This window comes from Rhinichthys klamathensis, unplaced genomic scaffold (assembly GCF_029890125.1).
Source record: "Rhinichthys klamathensis goyatoka isolate OS25496 unplaced genomic scaffold, OSU_Roscu_1.1 h1tg000201l_1, whole genome shotgun sequence".
Lineage (NCBI taxonomy): Eukaryota > Metazoa > Chordata > Actinopteri > Cypriniformes > Leuciscidae > Rhinichthys > Rhinichthys klamathensis.
This window is the reverse complement of record NW_026606727.1, coordinates 567,501-583,533: the sequence shown is the minus strand read 5'-3', so window position 1 is coordinate 583,533 and position 16,033 is coordinate 567,501. Positions and strand designations below refer to the sequence as shown.

General features: G+C 37.1%; 2 protein-coding genes and 2 non-coding genes across 4 annotated transcripts in view; all 4 read right to left on the bottom strand.

Annotated features, from left to right (window-relative positions):
• Positions 1-11,250, bottom strand: part of clasp1a (cytoplasmic linker associated protein 1a) — an 81,235-nt gene extending 69,985 nt beyond the window's left edge. Inside the window, exons 1-2 of the mRNA XM_056263186.1 lie at positions 11,131-11,250; positions 7,520-8,081 (exon numbers count right to left, since the gene is read on the bottom strand). Coding sequence (XP_056119161.1) covers positions 7,520-7,714 — 195 coding nt within the window. The 5' untranslated portion in view covers positions 7,715-8,081; positions 11,131-11,250. The remainder of the gene's footprint in view (positions 1-7,519; positions 8,082-11,130) is intronic.
• Positions 11,251-12,334: 1,084 nt separating this feature from the next.
• nifk (nucleolar protein interacting with the FHA domain of MKI67) lies at positions 12,335-14,749 on the bottom strand. Its single transcript, XM_056263184.1, has 6 exons — positions 14,537-14,749; positions 14,134-14,262; positions 13,684-13,792; positions 13,384-13,595; positions 13,230-13,289; positions 12,335-12,965 (listed from the first exon to the last, which is right to left on the bottom strand). The coding sequence occupies exons 1-6, from the start codon at positions 14,648-14,650 to the stop codon at positions 12,780-12,782; spliced, it is 810 nt and encodes a 269-aa protein (XP_056119159.1). The 5' UTR covers positions 14,651-14,749; the 3' UTR covers positions 12,335-12,779.
• On the bottom strand, positions 13,035-13,162 carry LOC130096645 (small nucleolar RNA ACA64). Its single transcript, XR_008808207.1, has one exon. It is a non-coding gene; the product is annotated as a small nucleolar RNA ACA64 (small nucleolar RNA).
• Positions 13,874-13,999, bottom strand: LOC130096644 (small nucleolar RNA ACA64). Its single transcript, XR_008808206.1, has one exon. It is a non-coding gene; the product is annotated as a small nucleolar RNA ACA64 (small nucleolar RNA).
• Positions 14,750-16,033: the final 1,284 nt, after the last annotated feature.

Genomic DNA, 16,033 nt, shown 5'->3' with positions numbered 1-16,033 from the left:
ATTCTGTTGCTATGGCAAAATCATAATCTGTTTTGAAATTACGGAATGAATAATCATCATTAATGATTACATTTATTCTGGACTTTTAGTTGCAATAGAATAAATACCTCTTCCTGTCAATTCAGATTCTGTATGGTGTGGCAAATTCAATACAAATTCATAATGAACGGAAATTGTAGCATGGATGCCAGCCAAACTTAGCCCCGCCCACAACATTTGAGGATGGGAAGTTCGGTCTGGACTTGATCCGTTGTGAAGCAAGTATGCCCGAACCAAAGCTGTTCGGACCAATCAAATTGTCAGGGCGGGCTTTATACGATGATGGACAGATGATCAACAGTAACGTAATCATCCACGTCACCAAAGAGCGCATGGGTTGAATTCATTTACAACAAAGAATGGCTGCCGCTGGAGAATTTAGATGTGTCTATTCAGCCATCGCATCTGTAGAAGATGTACAGCGCACTCATTTTAAAAGAGGAACAGAACCGCGATCAAGGCATTTGTCGATCCAATTGAGTGCAGAGGCATTTTCTTTCCTGGTTCGGTTGAAACACACCCCATAATCACAGCCCAATGGAGCAGTATCAGACTCACTACTGACTAGAATCTGAGTATGACGACGTCAGGCTACTGAAATTGAATTATTGAATGCTGAATTTTGTCCAGCCCCATTACACCTCAGTAAATAATTAACTCACTAATAAAAAAAATAAAAATAAAAACCTGGGCAGAGGCAGAAAGTTTGGGTTAAGATGAATAGACAATGAATAGCCTAGCTGATTTATAGGCAACATCTCGAGGCTTAGTGCTACATGTAGATCCTGCATGGTAAGAAGCGTTGAGAGCGTTTTGTCCTTCGCTGGCTAAACAGGTCCTTTGGATTGAAAGTCTAGACTGCATTCACAATCATATAAACATCATTGTGGTACAAACATGTCAGCCCATGATTTGCTCTTTAATAAAGCACAAAAGGCTTTATTAATCAGTTTTAAGCTGTACAAAAACACCATTAGAATAGAAATAACCACAAAAGCTTTTAAATTCTGGTTAACCTATCACGTAATGGGGTTATCAGAACTGTGAAGGAATGACCACAACCAACAGGACAAAACCTTTTCAGTGTTTCCCACAGACTTACACTCTATTTGTGGTGGTACTTCCCCTGGGGAGGGGGAGGGGGAGGGGTAGACTAATACTATAATAGAAAACACAAAAATATGCTCCAATGCAAATATTTCAAATTGCGAAAAACTTTATTTACATAATTAAACATCTCCCCCACACAACAGCCTTACTATTTATGGCACATTTTGGACCCTTTGTTTGAACATGCTACTTTACGGGGCTTTCTGAAAAATATTCTAATGCGCTTTCATAAGGGAATATCTCTCTTCATTATCGATCTCTTCCTGAGTCCCTCTCTATCTGTTTCAGCTGCCACGTGGAGCACTGATTGAAGCCTGGAAATACTGAATCAAAGTAACTCGATAGCTAATCATACAGATCGGACTGTTCAGCTTTCCTGCCGTGTAAGTTTCTAACTCTGTTTTTGATACCGTTTGTGCCTCCTCAGGACGTGGCCTTTTTATTCTTGGAAAATATTTTTCAATATTCATCTTGATTGAAGGAGCAAACATTCAGCGTCAGAGTTAAAGTTAACATTACAGTCGATATCAGTTAGCCTATGTACATCGAAACCCCAACTGTATTCTAACATAAGCTTGTCCTTAGTTGCTAAGCCCCTACATGCTTGTAAATAACTTATTTGAGGAGCTAGGTCTCTGCAATTGACAGCGTTGTGTTAAGAACATAGATAGACTCTTATCAGAGTTAACTTTAATGCACAAGTTTTGGACAAATTTGTGCAGATGGCCGTGTTCATGATACTACTATCCTCCTGGTAACCTACTATGAAAGTCCTGGTAAACTCGGTCAGCCGTCTTCTCTGTTAGTAACATCTGTGACTGATGAAGTTTCTATGGGAATGCAAGTACACAGAGGAACGCATTTTGAGAAACACCCCCATGTTTTAATTTCTTCGCTGTCATGTGAGAGAGTAGCCTGGGCTGGATGTCAGTCGAACTTAGCCCCGCCCACAACATTTGAGGATGGGAAGTTCGTGGAGTTGATCCGTTGTGATGAAAGTATAGAGAGCCTAAGTCCCTCCCCTCCGCTTCCGGCTCATGGGACCTTATTTCGGAAAAAATATGTATGGTAGTCAATGGCGAGAGGCAACTTATCTTTTTATTCCGTCTGAACTGTGCCCTGAATTACACATATGATGTTTGTCAATTTAAAGAGCATATTGCAGGTTAAAAAAAAAATCTAAATTAATATATAACCTTGTATGAAAATACCATATGAAAAGGTAATGCGGGATTTAAAATGTTTTAAATCGACATAAGGGCACAAATTTAGTAGATAAAGTGAGCATTTCTTTGACTGCTCGTAAAAACCGTTTTTTTTTTCAACATCGCGTCATTTTACGTCACCAGAGGGAGGGAGCATCAGCAGCGCAGATAGGTTTGTATGTACGAGCGGGTAAATTTGCTTTTTTTATACTCAGAATCACAATTTGGAATGTAAAGAACAACATATTATACAGTTATTTGTTTTATTAGGAAAATACCATATACATAAAAAGAATTGGGCTTTTTTCACATTTTATAAATGACTCACATTATATGTACATCTCTTGGAACAAACTAAAAACAAAAAAGCAATGAAAACATGTAATGCTTTGAAAGCACTGGATCTTATGTAAAAAAAATTGTATTTTTTATTTCCTGGCAGCTAATGTTAATGTGATATTGTGAATATGTAAAACCTCTTGTTCTTGTGGCATCGAATAAAAAAAAAAGTCAGTGAGAGCGGTCGTGAATCAGTGTTTTCGGTAGTTTTTGTATTTTAATTTATCATCGTCATGGTAAATTATTGTGTTTGTGGAGGTTGCAAAAACTCCGGCCTGTCAGGACATCGAGTCCACAAGTTTCCTAACAAGAAAAGGGACGGTGCTGCTGTATATCTTTCGTGCCTGTGTGCGGTTTGTGCAGCTGTAGAGACAGGATTTCTCTTCTGCATCGGCTTCGAAAAACGCGGTCGTGTGTAGCGTACACCAGATCGGAGGAACACAAACGTGTATATCAGGAATAAAAATATCTATCTGTCTCTCGATGAGAAAACGCTAAGTTATATCATGTAACGTTAGTCTGGATGGATATTAATGAGCATGACATACGCGCCTGATCAAAGCTTATAGTTTATTCTGTTATTGGTAAATTCCAATACTCCTAGATGACCAATAATAGCTTTGCTATTAACTGATATACAATGGTAATAATCTGTACAATATTGTGAGCACAATGTATATCGTTAGCGAACGTGTATAGGCTATATCTATAAGTTAGCAGTGGTCTCTCACCACGACACCTGCCGTGGCGGCGTTTCAAATATGGCATTCCCCTCTGTGCATGTAGAACAACGACATTATCGAACGATATACACCTCACATTTAACCAAACAGAATGAACGATGCACTATTAACTCTATTACACTATTAATTAAAACTCACAGTGAACAGCATTAAATATAAAAACACATATGCCTTACCTTTTTGTTGCAGTGCAGTTTTTATTGCATAGGCCTATATATAATGTTTTGCCGACAGCACAGTCCTCTTTTTTTTTTTTTGCTGCTTCCATTCTCCTGATTGCTATTATTTAATTTAAAAACATCCAGGGAAGATTGAATAGGCCTGTTCTTTTAATGTTTACTCAGTATCTGACAGCTAGGCTAATCAAAAATAGCGTGATTAAGTGATGCAATAAACTGCGGCTGCGCACACTCACTCCACGCAAGTTTTTTTTATAATAATACTTTTGCAATAATGTGTGTCTCCTCTGACCGTTGTTCTGTCTAACATTAATCCTGGCCTGTCCCTGCTCTCTCAGCAGCATAGCAGGCTCATAATTGTAAGGCTGTCGTCCGTGGTCTGTCATAGGAGTAAGTCCGAAATGTCATTGCGATCCATTGTTTTCCTGTTGTTTGAATGGTTTGAATCGACCGCTCTCCCGCCCGTTACGTCACGCCCGTCACGCCCATTTTCAGATGCGGAAGTAAAATTCTCACAAAAACGACTCCAGAAGCCAATGTAACGTATTTATAAGTATATTTTAAAGAAAATCTAATTACTACATTGTTTTTCTATACATTGACTCGTTGGGTCCTCTAACCTGCAATATGCCCTTTAAAAGATAATTATGAAAGTCAAGAAAGTCACAGTTTGTCATAAAACAGAAGAGTAACATTTAATTTTATGTGAAAATCGCTCAATGAACTACATCTCCTGGGAAGCGAAACAACGAGCAAGATCCGTTGCTCGTATGTGTGCAGTCTGGTACAAATACAAAACACTCAGGCGTTACGACTATAACGTAAGACTATAGAAGAAATATCAAACTGCGACTTTCTTGACTTTAAAATGTATCTTTTAAATTGACAAACATCATATGTGTAATTCAGGGCACAATTCAAACGAGATCAAAATATTTGTTGTCTCTCGCCATTGACTACCATACAATATTTTTCCGAAATAAGGTCCCATGGTGATCGACCGGAAGGGGAGGGACTTAGGCTCTCTATGCCCGAACCAAAGCTGTTCGGACCAATCAAATTGTCAGGGCGGGCTTTATACGATGATGGACAGATGATCAACAGTAACGTAATCATCCACGTCACCAAAGAGTGCTTGGGTTGAATTCGTTTACAACAAAGAATGGCTGCCGCTGGAGAATTTAGATGTGTAGAAGATTCAGCCATTGCATCTGTTATAGAAGATCTATACAGCGCATTCATTTTAAAAGAGGAACAGAGAACCGCGATCATGGCATTTGCCAATCGGAAAGATGTTTTTGCCGTCCTTCCTACGGGATTCGGTCTATCCAATTGAGTGCAGAGGCATTTTTTTTCCTGGTTCGGTTGAAACACGCCCCATAATCACAACCCAATGGAGCAGTATCAGACTCACAATCTGACTAGAATCTGAGTATGACAACGTCAGGCTAGTGAGAAAGAGGCGCTGAGCCAGTCGACACACTGCACGCAGCTCTACAATTAAGTATGATTTTACCCATTTTAAATAATGAAAAAAAAAGGCTTTTCTATCATAGTCTACAAAGTCATTAACTAAAAAAATTTTTAACACGCAACTTTTGGATGAGTCAGCTAGGCCTAATCAATTTTGTTTAACTACAACCTAAAACATGATGAAGCCAAAGCTGTCAAGCACTGTCAACTGTCAAGCGTGTAAAGTAACAAACAGAGTCAGCATTGCACATGCATCTCACATGAAGGGCCAACCTCACCCAAACCCTGCCCGAATACTTTCCACATTACTCCCAACATCAATTGCTGTCTCCGTCAAGGCTGGTGCTTGTGAATAAAATGCAACGTGAGCGAAATCATTTGTTCTCAGGCAGTTGCAACTGAGTGGTTACTGACATCCCCAAAAAATGCCATTGAAAGCATTACTAAGAAAGCTATTAGGGCTGGGCGATATATATCAAACAATCCCAATATATTCACAATGATTTTGCTGACAATATAAAATGAAGCAACATTGTGAATATTGCAATGATTTTATTGCGCTTTTTATTTGGCTACAGTACTATGTTACTATAACTAGTTGTTGTGCTTCTTTGTCTCATGACTTCAAAAAAGACGACATGTTTTAATAGCATCTCTGAGTTTGCTCCTTCATTCATTACTAATCAGTTCAAACAGCTTCAATGAATCAATTCAAAACAAATTCAGCAATTCATTTGCATCACCACTCAAATGCTTAGTTTATTAAATTTTTGTTAAATATATATGCAAATAAATACTGATATTTATTACTCTGTTTTGTTACATTGGTGTATATAAATAACATGATTTAATAGCATCAATTTAGTGAAAAAATTGCCTTGATTATTTGTCACTGGTTTTTTTCTTTAAATTCTCACATTACATTTTGCATCTCATTTGAATCTACTTAGTTACAGTATCTGTGTGGTTGTTGAAATGATGGTTTCTCTGTTTGGGTGGAAAAAAATATGAAGAAAATACATTAGAGTTAAACATTGAATTACATCAAAAGGCTGATAAACTATCATTTTAACTATCACCAGTCCTAATGGCTGTTATTAAATACAATCCATTCATGGTATCACATAGCAACTGGCTGAAACATGAGTTCAAATGAGGCTGTTCATGAAAAATGTGCTCCCAGTACCTCTCAATCTAACGCTCAAATTATGTGACTGCAAAACACTGAGCCTTAGAATTCACAACACATGCATGATGTCACAGCATTGAAATGAATAGAAAAAGTAGCAGAGCTTCGCTTCATGAAGCTAACTGCTTGACATAATTGCTACTCTATGTTTACAAGCTGCTTGAGGAAGTGACATCAAAGATAAACAGCCTCTGAACACTGTCAAAATAATATATCAATCATCAACAAAACCTACGCAAAACAAAAAACCGATGGGCGGCTCTGCCTCAGCACTGCAATGCTATGAGGTCAAGGCGAATTTTTTGAAATACAAATCTCTCGTAGTTGCTTCTTAAGAGGATTTTTGGCATGATTCCCATGAAACACTTTTGTCTCCATTAATTTCCGGTGTTAGAGTTAGATATTCTTAAAACATAAAACCAGTAATTGAGTATAAGCCATCACATTTCACCCTAGTCTTCTTAAATGTCTACTGTAGACAGCATTCAATATAAGACACCTATTGCATAAATAATCATGTATAAATATAATAATAACAACAACATTAAGGTCAGACTGAGTTCTGGTAACAAAAAAAAGACCATAACAAAAATGAATATGAAAATTTGCCTGCCACCTACACCTTTAAAGGGCTACCCAAAAATTTTATTTCTGACATCAAACCAAAAGGACTTTCTTTTGCATTAGCTGTAACTACCTGGAAAATATTTCACCAAGCTTATTCTGTTCAACAAAAGAAAGACATACAGGATTGGAACAACATGTTCTGGTGCTGGTTGAGGAGAGACCCCCTGATATGATTGTAAAGCGCTTTGGGTGTACAGTAGTACATATGAAAGCGCTATATAAATGCCTCATTCATTCATTCATTCATGTGGGTGAGCAGATGATGACCGAATTTTCATTTCTGGGTGAACGAATGCTCAATCATCTTCCAAGGACGTGGACACAAACTGAAGTCTCTCATTGTGTCTGATCTTGGAATATGTCAAAAAGGAAGGCCTGTAAATGTTCCAGTGACCTCAAAAGCCTGCTCTGTTTTGCTTAAGGGATCGATTCAACCCCTCAATTCTATGCCAGACAACTGCCTGAAGGAGAATTCCAAAAGAAAAGCCCTTGCTTTATAACCCATAATACTCAGCCCACTTGAAACATCACCCTGTACCATTTACGGTCTTAATAAGTCCATCAAACCTGCAGAAAATTACAGTTAAGCATTTAAATGGTATAAAATGCTCTTACCTTGAAGTTGCTGGAGTTAACCCAAGATGTGGCGATACCGTCCACCATTTTATCCAGCGCAGTCTGGTCACTCTCCAGGTCGTGACACTTGTCTGAATCTGTGATGTAGTCGATGAGCTCCGGACCCATCTGCAACCTGCGGGCCACATCCTTCTGTAGCACCTGAGTCAGACAGTACTCCATATTGGGTTCCATGGCCTACGATGTCCTGCCACCACCCGTGTGGCAGTGGAGAGGAAAAACTAAAAAAAAAAGGCCTTTAGCGTGTGCAATCCAGGCAAAACAAGAGCACACGCTTTTTTTTTTTTTTTTATATCCCGTGTTGATGAATCCTATGAGTGCCACAGGGTGGCAAGAAGCTGAGCGGTAGGGATGTCGACTCGGGAATTCAAACGATGCACCATATGTGACTAGACAACAGCTGATGAGGACTGCAAATTCTCCTTTTTGTCCCTTTAGAAGGCAGCCAAACCACTAGCAGCGGCAGCAGCAGGAGTTGTGGTAACTAGAGCAGGAGAGAGAGGGTCCGGCGGAGCATTGCTTCATAATTCAGAGGTCCTCCCTGCTCAGGATGAGAAAAGAGCTATTAGTCGAGTACCACCTCTGGACATCAAGTGCCAGTGCGGCAAGACCTGCATTTCTGTCAGCTCAGATCAGCGGCCACTTATGAGAAAAGCAGAAAAGCCCTTTGATGGTGGTAACATAACTCAAAGTCCGGATTGCATTATCTTAACTATTTGTTTGCTGACCACCACGCATCAGCTGCACTCCTTTGTGGGATACAGCAAGAGAGGAATTCCACTTGGGTTAAAGGGATAGTTCACCGCAAAATTAAAACTGTCATTAACTTAAACCCATTTACTTAAACAAAAAGGACACATAACAGTAGTACATACAATTTGAGTACTATATTCAAAGCCTTTTGAAGCCATACAATAGGGGTACAACGGTTCAAATTACTCACGGTTCAGTTTGTATCACGGTTTTAGGGGTCACGGTTTCGGTACGATTCGGTATGTGCTATGTTCAGGGGAAAAAGGACTACCGTCAAATAAAAATAAAGAAAATAAGAACAAATAATCTAACTACAAGCAACAGAACAAATAAATACAATATAGCAAAGATATAAATAAAATAAACAGTGCTTTTCAGGTAGGTCTTATTAATAACAGGTTATTAGTTTATAGTATTAAAGTAAAAGCTATTCAGTCTAAGGCAGTGAGTGTTTTCCTTGTCTTTTGTTGTTTGATTAACATTAAAAACACAGACAGCAGGAATATTATCTTGCTGTCACTTTAAGATATAATGCACGGATCCAGTACACACTGATACATGTTTTGACTGTTTCGTTCACTTAAGACGTAACCAACTATGTCTGCTAAGATACTCACCAAGAAGTGCATGTTGACATAATATTTGAGTGAATTTGTCCATTGAAGCGCAAGACAAGGACTCAATATTTGCACTTGCAAGTTCTCATTCGCGTCTTCTGGCTCTTAAATGTATAGTAAATATAGGCAAGGCTTAAATGAGTTTAATTTAAACAGATTGAAACAAGTGCTGTTCACTGCGTAAATGACTGGTCATAATCGAGCTTACGGCAATCGCATTGAACAAAGTTTACAAAGAAAGACTGTTTTGTCACCGTTTTTTGTTTTGTTTTTTGGGATCATCGCTGTTGTAATGTATTGGGATCCCAGAATGTGTATCCTTCGACATAAACATGCATTAGCAGAACTTTGTCTGACTGTTTTACGCGTTGTTATTTTCAATAAACCATATTATAGAAGCGTTGTCAGATATAAGGTGAACCGCGGTGCAAGAGAGTGCCGAACCATGGGTGGATAACGGTACGTTTTGATTTTTTTTACAGAGAACCGTTACACCCCTACCATACAAAAATTGTCTATTGTCATAGCGTATCGATGTATAAAGCACAACTGACACCAAAGTCACTTTCAAATCATCCACCTTTTTGTTGGTCACCTTGAACATGAGTGAAATCTGCTTAGGGAACGCAACACTCCCAAACGCGCAGATTCCAATTGAAATTAGTGGATTTTGTCTGCGAAATTTGAATTTCACAGAACAACAGTATAAGTGACCGCACCTTAATAGACCAAATTTTTAAAAGAGCTTCATTAAGATTCTTCAAAATTTCTCCTTTTGACTTGTACAAAAAACTAAAAACAGTTTGGGTGAAAACATAATGACTATAGAATACTTTAATTTATAAGTTAACTATTAGAGTTAAAGCACAATAATTTTAAGATTTGTAAATATTCTGTAAAATCATTATGCAGAAATTATACATTGAGCGAACTACTGGAAACTAGTAGGTGACGTCAAGCTTTGTGTTACACACCACAACAACAGTAATGCCATCATTAGGATACTGCATTGAGACAAAAATCTCCTAAGGCATCATGGGAATAATCTGGCTGCAATCACAGTTGGTCACCGCAAAGTGTATTACTCTGTTAAGTAGATTACCTGATGCTAGCATGAATCCAATTTTTCTGAAAGACTTCATGAAATGAGCAGCAAAAAATGTACTGTCCATAGATCAGGGCAGAACACTGAAAATGTTCTTAAAAGAGCCTTACAATTCCAGTTTCAGGATCCAAATAATGTTAATAATAATAATAATTAAAAAGGAAAAGAGAAAAATGACAAAAAGTAAAATTAATGTTTTGCACAAACTAGTTCCTGCAGACCATCAAAACAAATATGAACTGATTTTTAAATTCAACTTTTTCACTCAAATTATTATGCAGACTCAATACAGAAAAATACAAAACAGATGATTTTTTGTATGTTGATTTTTGTAACAATGATTCACTAGTGGACTCATTGTATATGTGTGTTTTCTGTCTTACCTGTCACAAGCGGATTTGTTTTTGCTTAGTTTACAGTACAAGTCTGTGCCTGTACCACAGTATCTAAGCTACACAATGGTGGGAGGAGACCTAGCCTAATTCTCCATAGATTCAAATCTGCACACAGGAGTTCATCTTTGAGTCATCTCATCAGTGATGGCACCTTAATGTAAAACACACACACACACCGCATAACAATTCAATGATGTCGAGCATGATTTACCTATGCCTCCCTCAAACATACATCACAGGCATTTGATACATCAATACTCTCCAGTATTTGGTGAAAACGTGTTATATCAAAGCAAAATCACCTTGTATATACACAACAGAACTGATATACTACACAAAGAAAATGTTTAAATTAAAACAAGTAACTTAGTCTCAAACAAAGTGAATGACAGATCATACATCAGCATCAATGTAATTGAAGCTCACGTAGTATCTGTCATTCACCCTAAATGAAGTCCAGGCTTTAAAAGATCTTATTGTCTATTATATACGCTAACAATTCAAATACCACCACCCTTTTTATGAAATCTGAATCAGTATTTAATTATCAAGTGTTTTCGGATCATATCTGGATGATTTTGTTTCTTTTTCATTGATCATCTAGCCGGTTATGCTAGCTCTTACTAGCCGACCGAATAAATTGTAAAAACTCCGGCGATATACACCAAGCCGGCACATGTAAACGACAAGCTTGGTTGAAATAATAGGTTATTTACTCACTCTGCCGAATCTAGCGATGGTTGCTGTGTGAAATGACACGGGTTGGTTTACTAAAGGTAAACGAGGTTTGTCTCTGTGGTGCTGGCTGCTCCTGTAGACACAATGATGGAGCCGGAATGCGCATGCGCCACACACCTCTGTTCTATTATCGATTTAATGTACAATCCGCTTACAGCTTTGATACAAACGATATACCATGACAAACATGTTTCTTTTTATGCCTTTATGATTTTCCCAGCAATTGTTTAAAAATGTGGGGTGTGCCTTTGTCCCTTTGTTATGCATGTCTGGGAGTCATTTCTCTAAAAGCACCTTTACCTTTGTAATTAGCGATTTTGGCTCTTATTTTTGAGTGCTTATCTACACAGTGACCAACATCTATTTTGTTTACATCCGCATATTAGAAATCCTCTGGTTTCCTTCTGTCTCGCAGCCACATGGTTATTTTTCCTTGTGTTACTAAAACAATGAACCTTTATGGCAAGCCAATTTAACATTGATTCCTCAAAAATATAGCATATTAGTTACTGGTAGACTATGCATTTAATTCCTAGAAAGCATTCTAACAGCGACAAGCACCTTTCATTGTTTCCAACTAGTTAATAGACACTAGTTATTAAAAATGTGTTCCTTTTGGGAACTTTTTAATTAGACTTTTATTGAATTCATCTTCAATCATTTTATAAAAATATATAGAACTCAATGGACCCATTTCAGACTGATGACGCATTTTAATGGTTATTATCAGCATCGTAAATCCTGCAGTTTTTACGTTTTCATTTGAAAAAAATGTATGTACATTTATAATACTATACTTTTTACATTTGTATAATAGAAAAAATTGCAATTTGGCATTGTAATTTACCATTAACAAAAAAATACAGAAGTACTTAAGACTATTTAATAGATGCTAGTTGCTACTTTACAGTATCGAATGAACAATTTGACTTTAACTAGATTACCGGTATTAAAATAGTTACATGTGTACTAGTAACACAAACATATTAGTACATTTTAAGAGAAACAATGTTAATACGGCTTGCCATAACATTAACCTAAAACAATAGAAACACGTTGCTCCATCTAGTGGTTGTTCTGAGAAGAGCACTTTTTATTGATATCCTTTTTCTCCACAATCCTTTTTCTCCACATTACCACTTAACTTACATGTAAGCACCTTCAGGGGGACGATTTACACAAACCATTTAGTAAAAATTGCTGTAAAAAGCATTAAAAGATATTTATTTGATACACCTTTATTGGTTTAAGCACATTTTAACAATTTTGCAAAGCTACATGTCTGAAGATAGTACTGGACAGTATACATCATACCAACATTTGTCAGAAATAGAATGATATCCATCCTGCCATTTAATTTTCCAAGTAACACTACACATCTAGTGTGTGTATTGCACAATCAATCTGATTTTAGAAACCTCTGGGAGACCACATTGTCCCCATAAAGGTCACAGATACAACATCTGCATAAAACACCTAAAACCAACAGATTGTTAATGACTATTGACAGGATAATGTGTTTGGTCCTCTTCTTCTCCAGCCGTAGGGGAGGACTGAGAACTTATCACATATAAACGGCTCTGAAAGTGAGTCCAGTGTCCCTTCTAAAAACAAGGATTGAAGTCTTTTTATTAAGCTGTTTGTTCCTCCTCAGTATCATCCTCGTCATCAGACTCTTCCTCGCTATATTCCACATCCTTGCTGTCTTCTGGGGCTGTTTTGACTTTGATGATTATTTCGTCATCATCATCCTCATTCTCAACTCTGATCGACTTCCTCCTCTCCAAAACTGATGGGGTGCACACTGGAGTGATATCCTAAATGCAAATAAATGGTCTTTAAACACTAACAGTGTAAGACTACATATCTTAGACATTTTCTACAATAACTGTTGGCACATGGGTTTCATTGTGAGTCACATTGACTGACAATAAGCTTAAAAATGTACCATTTTCTGTTGGCACAATTATCTTACTTCAGTCAATGGTTACAACTGAGGTAATTTTCAGTATGTGCCAAGGCTATGCACAAAATCAGTGCAGAAAACGAACCAAAAAAATAATTAAAAGACATGAGCATACCTCACTGCATACGGAAACATCTGCTTCTGATTGAGACTTCTTTGCAGGAATCTGAGCTGCCTGAAAAAAAGAGAAAAAAAACATGGTCACACTGAAACACAATAGAATAAAGCATCTTAAAAGTTCTGATTAAAAACAACAACATAGCACTTACAAATCCTGGGAAATCATAGTCAATGCCTTTTGCTGCCAGTCTCTTGCGTAGCTTAGACTCTTTGCTTAAAAGCTTAGCACCAAGTTTCTTCAGATCATCTTCCGCGTGTTCTTTGTTGTACCGGGTAACTGCAGGCTGCTTTGGCTTCCTGAAGACCATCTTGGAGCCAACAAAGAGCTTTCCATGGACCTTCTCGGGTGGTATCACATGACCTGAACAGGACAAAACACAGTAATATACTTACAGCATACCATGTAAGAAAATATTCATGGAAAATCTTTCAAATCACTCTCAACTCACACTTTATGAGCCGTTCTCCCATAAGGTAGTTGTTCATGGTTTCAGCCACAATCTTAGCCACCTCATCACACTCAAACTCCACATATCCATAGCCTTTGCTCCCTCCGGTCTATGAAAGATGACAGTTTAATAATAATATTAAAGTTAAAATCTCAAGGCATTACTTGCTAGTATGACTATTGTGTGTTTATAGTGTTGGCACATGGGTTTCATTGCACAACAACATGGAGTTGCCAATAAGCTAAATGTGCCAGATTACTGTCGGCACAATTATCTTACCCAAAACAACAAATGCCATGGGTAATTTTCATATTGTGCCATTATCAGTTTTGTTAAATAAATTAACTACATGTACAGAGAACACCCCCCTCTTTATAAATTGACAGAAGTATAATGCTCTAAACAAATGGATTGTAAAACACGTGCATTACAATTACAAGTACGTCATACCTTTTTACTCCTGGAAACTCTTAATCGTGAGACTTTCCCAAACTGTTCAAAGTAAGATTTCAACTGAGGCTCGCACAATCCTCGAGGAAGATGACCAACGTATATTACTCCTGCAGAAAGTGACTGACTCTGAGGGGGGGGGGGATCAAAATTAATATCACATTCAATGCAAAATATTAGGCAAGGCAACTAAACACTTAAGCACGTCAGACAAAATGGCAGCATAAAGACTTCAGTAAATTAGTGTCATTAGATTTAATAAGAGGATTTTTCTTTCCGAAACTAATTCTGGCTAATGAAGACGACTGATTAGATGGCAAATTCAGCTGTAACCATGCTTCAAAATAAAGCTAAATGTTTGTCAGGCTAACTTACACTCAAGCCACATGGTCACGCATCATACCTTTTGAGGACGTTTCTTCGCTTGCTGGACCTTCTTATGAAACTCTGCTTCTTCCTTTGGATTCAAAGCCAGCAGGGTTTTCGCCGGCTTCTCTGATGATTTGCCTTCTGTCATATTTAAATATAAAATTGGTGAAATAAATGCGTTTTAGACCTAGTGTCGTACTACGTCTTGTAACCCACGCTGCTCTTCTTTCAGGAAACTGGCTGCTTCATTCAGGAAACGTCACAATAAAAGTCCACTAAAATAAAAGTCCGCTATATGTAAAACGTTTTTAAAAAAAATGTAAAACTTATTTATTACTCCTCCTCCATTGCTCTTATGGTATAGATTGATTATATATTTTGCTATTGTATACTTATTGTGTTTTAATTAACATGATAACTAAATAATACTAAAACTTTTATTATACAGTTAGACTCTTGCTTTGACCCTAGTAACTTATGCCAGCAGAGGTGGACAAAGTACACAACTTCCTTACTTGAGTGAAAGTATACTACTGGTGAAATATTACTCACAAGTAAAAGTTGTAAAGACTGGTTTTTACTTAAATAAAAGTACAGAAGTAGGCCTACTTGTTTTTAAAAGTAGCTACTTAAGTATCAAAAGTAAAAAGTAAATGTCAATGCATTGTTTTATTATTGTTGTATGTAATACAGTACCTGCCTCTGAATCTATGCCTGCCTGCCTACCCTCATATCAAATGTCAAATTTATTTCTAGAACACAGTTCCAGTAGTGGGATTGAATGTGGTTGAATAAGTGCACTCAATAACGTTCACAATGGTTCGGACAGCCAAATGGCTGTTCCCTCAAATAGTGCCCTATATTTTTTTTTTTTTAATTCTTTTAGTATGAATATGTTAGCCTTACTGTTATCTATTAGCTAGTGTGCTCCAAAACAATGACAAAATTCGCATTTAGAAGACCAAACCCAAAGTTGAAAATGAAAATCAGGTTGATGTCAGTTGACGTCAACCCGACTTTCATTTTCAACCAGAATGCAACCCCTGCAACCAAAATCATCCCCTGACTGACCTTACTACTTTTTTACTCAAGGACCTTGACAGAATTGTAATGGAGTAAAAAGTCAGATTTTTGTCTTTCAAATGTAGTGAAGTTAAAGTAAAAAGTTTCCAGAAAAAAATACTCAAGTAAAGTACAGATAGCCTACTCAAAAAGTAGGCTACATGTAGGTTACTGTCCTGTATGCCAGTGTGGATTTACTTGTTCACCCAACATTTATTAAAGGATTTTAAGCTATTAAAGTGACTTGAACTGGCCATTTGAACACACAATAGATGATCAGCTGCAAAAATTGTACGTTATATTTAATTATAAAAAAATTAAGCCATTTCTAAGAATTAGCCTATGTAGGCTAATTACAAACATGCAATGATTTTAAATGTGAAAGAAAAATAATAATATTAATACTAATACTAATTTTTAATAAGCACACTGAGATTAATTAAAAAAAACATTAAACATTTAGCATTTA

What these genes read in the sequence shown, in the direction of transcription:
- nifk (XM_056263184.1), bottom strand. Translation starts at nt 14,650, where the DNA reads ATGACAGAAGGCAAATCATCAGAGAAGCCGGCGAAAACCCTGCTGGCT. An exon ending in GAGTTTCCAGGAGTAAAAAG is followed by an intron (nt 13,793 to 14,133) that starts GTATGACGTACT and finishes CATCTTTCATAG; the next exon opens with ACCGGAGGGAGCAAAGGCTA. An exon ending in ATGTTTCCGTATGCAGTGAG is followed by an intron (nt 12,966 to 13,229) that starts GTATGCTCATGT and finishes ATTTGCATTTAG; the next exon opens with GATATCACTCCAGTGTGCAC.